The sequence below is a fragment of the Musca domestica genome, unplaced genomic scaffold, assembly GCF_030504385.1.
Source record: "Musca domestica strain aabys unplaced genomic scaffold, Musca_domestica.polishedcontigs.V.1.1 1, whole genome shotgun sequence".
In the NCBI taxonomy this organism is placed as follows: Eukaryota; Metazoa; Arthropoda; class Insecta; order Diptera; family Muscidae; genus Musca; species Musca domestica.
Window position 1 is genome coordinate 41652177 of NW_026712114.1, and position 2840 is coordinate 41655016.

Consider the following 2840-nt stretch of genomic DNA (forward strand, 5'->3'; position numbering starts at 1 on the left):
ACGGTCGGCCCCGCTCGACTGTAGCCTTTGCTTACTTGTTTTTTTATAAAATTATTTTTTTGCGTCTTATCTCTCTCTTTCTCTCTGTTTTGGCAACACTTTCCGAACAAGGCTAAAATTCTTTTTTATGAAATGAGTACATATTAAATGTCTCTCCATATTTAGATTTTTCCCCACCATTGAATTCCTATCCCCCTTAGATTAAAAGAAACGTCCAATATTTTTATTTCGAATATTTTTTATATTCACATGCAAAGACAAAACTTAAGATATATCAAACACAACGTAAAATAACTTTTTTCAAATCAATGGCTGGGGTTAATAATTAATGACTGACTAGACTTAAACTAAGGTTAACTTAACTTCAAAGAATTCTTGCAACTTGTCGGTTGTTTTGTAATTATTAAAAGATATAGAAAATGTATGTGTGTATATGTGTATGCACCTTCATTTCTTTGCAATTAAAAATATGAGAAAAAAAGAAACTGGTCAATTTAGATAACTTTATTGGATGATAAATCCCACGTCAAGTCAGAAATGGTCAGGATTACCAATGACCTCTGCAAGAATAGTGGAAAGAAAGGGAAATAGTTTAAAATAAACATTTTGTGGCTGTAGAAATGCTGACTTACATCACATTAACAACAACAGGTTCGGGCCAAACGGGAGCAGGATGAGGTCCTGGTTTGGGGGCAGCACCACCGCCGCCACCGCCTCCTCCTCCACCACCGGTGCCAACACAACCACCCTTGCCTCCTTTGCCACCACGACCGCCGGTTGAGCCTTCAGGTCCTGGAGGACCATCGGCGCCATCAAGACCGTCAGAGCCGCAGAGGGCCAGAGGAGAACCTCCACCGTTTCCGCCACTGCCACCACTTACACCTGAGAGTAAACTGTTGCCAGCTGCACCACCGGCACCACCACCGCCGCCACCATCACCACCCAAAGGACCAGCTCCAGCTCCAGCGCCACCGCCGCCGCCTCCTCCACCACCAGCAGCAGCACCACCACCTCCGGCTCCACCGCCTCCAGCTGGTCCTAGGCCACCAGCCCCACCGGAACCTCCAACAGCACCACCTGGACCGCCAGCTCCACCAGCACCAGCTACAACGGAGGGAAGACCACCCAGGCCACCTAAACCACCGGGACCGCCTGCGCCACCAGGTTGACCGGGACTACCACTTGCACCGGGCACAGCAGGAGGGGCAACGGCAACAACGACAGCCGGAGAAGAGGCAGCAACAGCGGGTCCATGTGCAGCCTCAGCAGATGAAGCTGCTGCAGCAGCTGCGGCAGCATTTAAGGCCTCAGCAGTGGCTTTGGCAGCCTCAGCTGCAGCAGCATTTGCTCTTTCACTTTCGGCATTGGCAGCTTCCACTGCTCGGGCAGCAGCATCGGCTGATGCTTCAACCTGGGCATTAACAGCCTCAGCTTGGGCCTGAACAGCTTCAACAACTTTTTGGGCAGCTTCTGCATTCGCCAGAGCTGTGGCCTCGGCCGCGTGATTGACTTCATCGGCAACACGTTGGGCAGCATCGGAAACGGCCACAACACTGTCGATAACTGCGGCATTAGCTGAAATCCCATCAAAAATAATTGTGAAAATTTCATACAACCTCTATCATAATGAAGCATGAAACCTACGATCAGGTACTGGAGGTGGAGCATTAACAACAGCATCCACAGCTTGGTTAACTTGGTCAGCGGCCTTTTGAACTGCATCTGCCACAGCTACAGCGGCATCAGCAACAGCAGCCCCAGCTTTCGAAGGGAGAATTTTTTGATTTAAATTTTTCTTTTCTTTTTGGGAAACTTCAATATTTTATTTACCATCGGGTCCCGCTGGTGGACTGGCCACACTCACAACCACATTGGGATGTTGTGGCAATACCACATAATGACCTGAGGGTACCACACCGACTGGCAATAAACTTGGTCTAGCCTCCACCGCACCAAGGGCCACCAAAACGGTTAAAATAACAACCTACAAATCCGTAATTGAAGAGAAATTTATTCACTCCACTCATATCCTTTTTCTCCCCCATTGTTTTCTCTCACCGATGATGTCCTCATTTTGGTGTTAACATTGAAATGTAATTTATCGCTGAACCTTAATCAAACTTTTCTATTTATGGTACAATCGACGGACCAACTTAAGAATATGAAATCCGTTGCGAGCACGTTCTTCGCTGTTGTTGTGTACTTAGAGATCAATAAAACTATGAATTCTTTATGGCGAATGGTAAGCAATTTATAGAATCGAAGGTTGGTCGGAGTTAGCTTTCGTTCTGTCGCCTCATTGCTTGGGCTACGTATACAAACAACGTCACCATTGTCGCAAGTGTTTTGAGCACTGTTTGCGGTCGAAGTGCCTCAATTCCTTAATTCATTCATTCGTTCATCCATCCAGCGTTACAAGTCAAAACAATAGAGATTAACCTGACGCCATCAAATAGTTGCTGGCGGTGTGGCTGGATGGTTGGCAGTGGGCAGAACGACTGGTTATTGTGGTATTTCCAGTTGTACATAATACAGTTTTAGTTTTTAATTGAAATAATAAATCTTACCAATCATTGAGATCGAGAAGAGAATGAAAATCAAGAATAGAATTTAAATATATTTTATTATTCTAAAATAAATATTAGATTATTTGCATAAATTATGCAAATATAATTGTGAACCTTTTATGGTGATTAGAGATTGAAGGAGTCAGATAAATTGGAAAATAAAGGCACAGGCAAAGATTGATATGCTTTTATTTCTAATATGGCAAATAGTTGCATCAGCCCACTGGATACATTAGGGATTTCTCACTCGAAAAGCAATTCCTTATAATGATG

General features: G+C 44.7%; 1 protein-coding gene across 1 annotated transcript; it reads right to left on the reverse strand.

The window, feature by feature from the left end:
• Positions 1–220: 220 nt before the first annotated feature.
• On the reverse strand, positions 221–2226 carry LOC101891175 (PE-PGRS family protein PE_PGRS33). The gene is made up of 5 exons (XM_005181327.4): positions 2059–2226; positions 1831–1984; positions 1645–1761; positions 633–1575; positions 221–560 (listed from the first exon to the last, which is right to left on the reverse strand). The coding sequence occupies exons 1-5, from the start codon at positions 2071–2073 to the stop codon at positions 548–550; spliced, it is 1242 nt and encodes a 413-aa protein (XP_005181384.1). The 5' UTR covers positions 2074–2226; the 3' UTR covers positions 221–547.
• Positions 2227–2840: the final 614 nt, after the last annotated feature.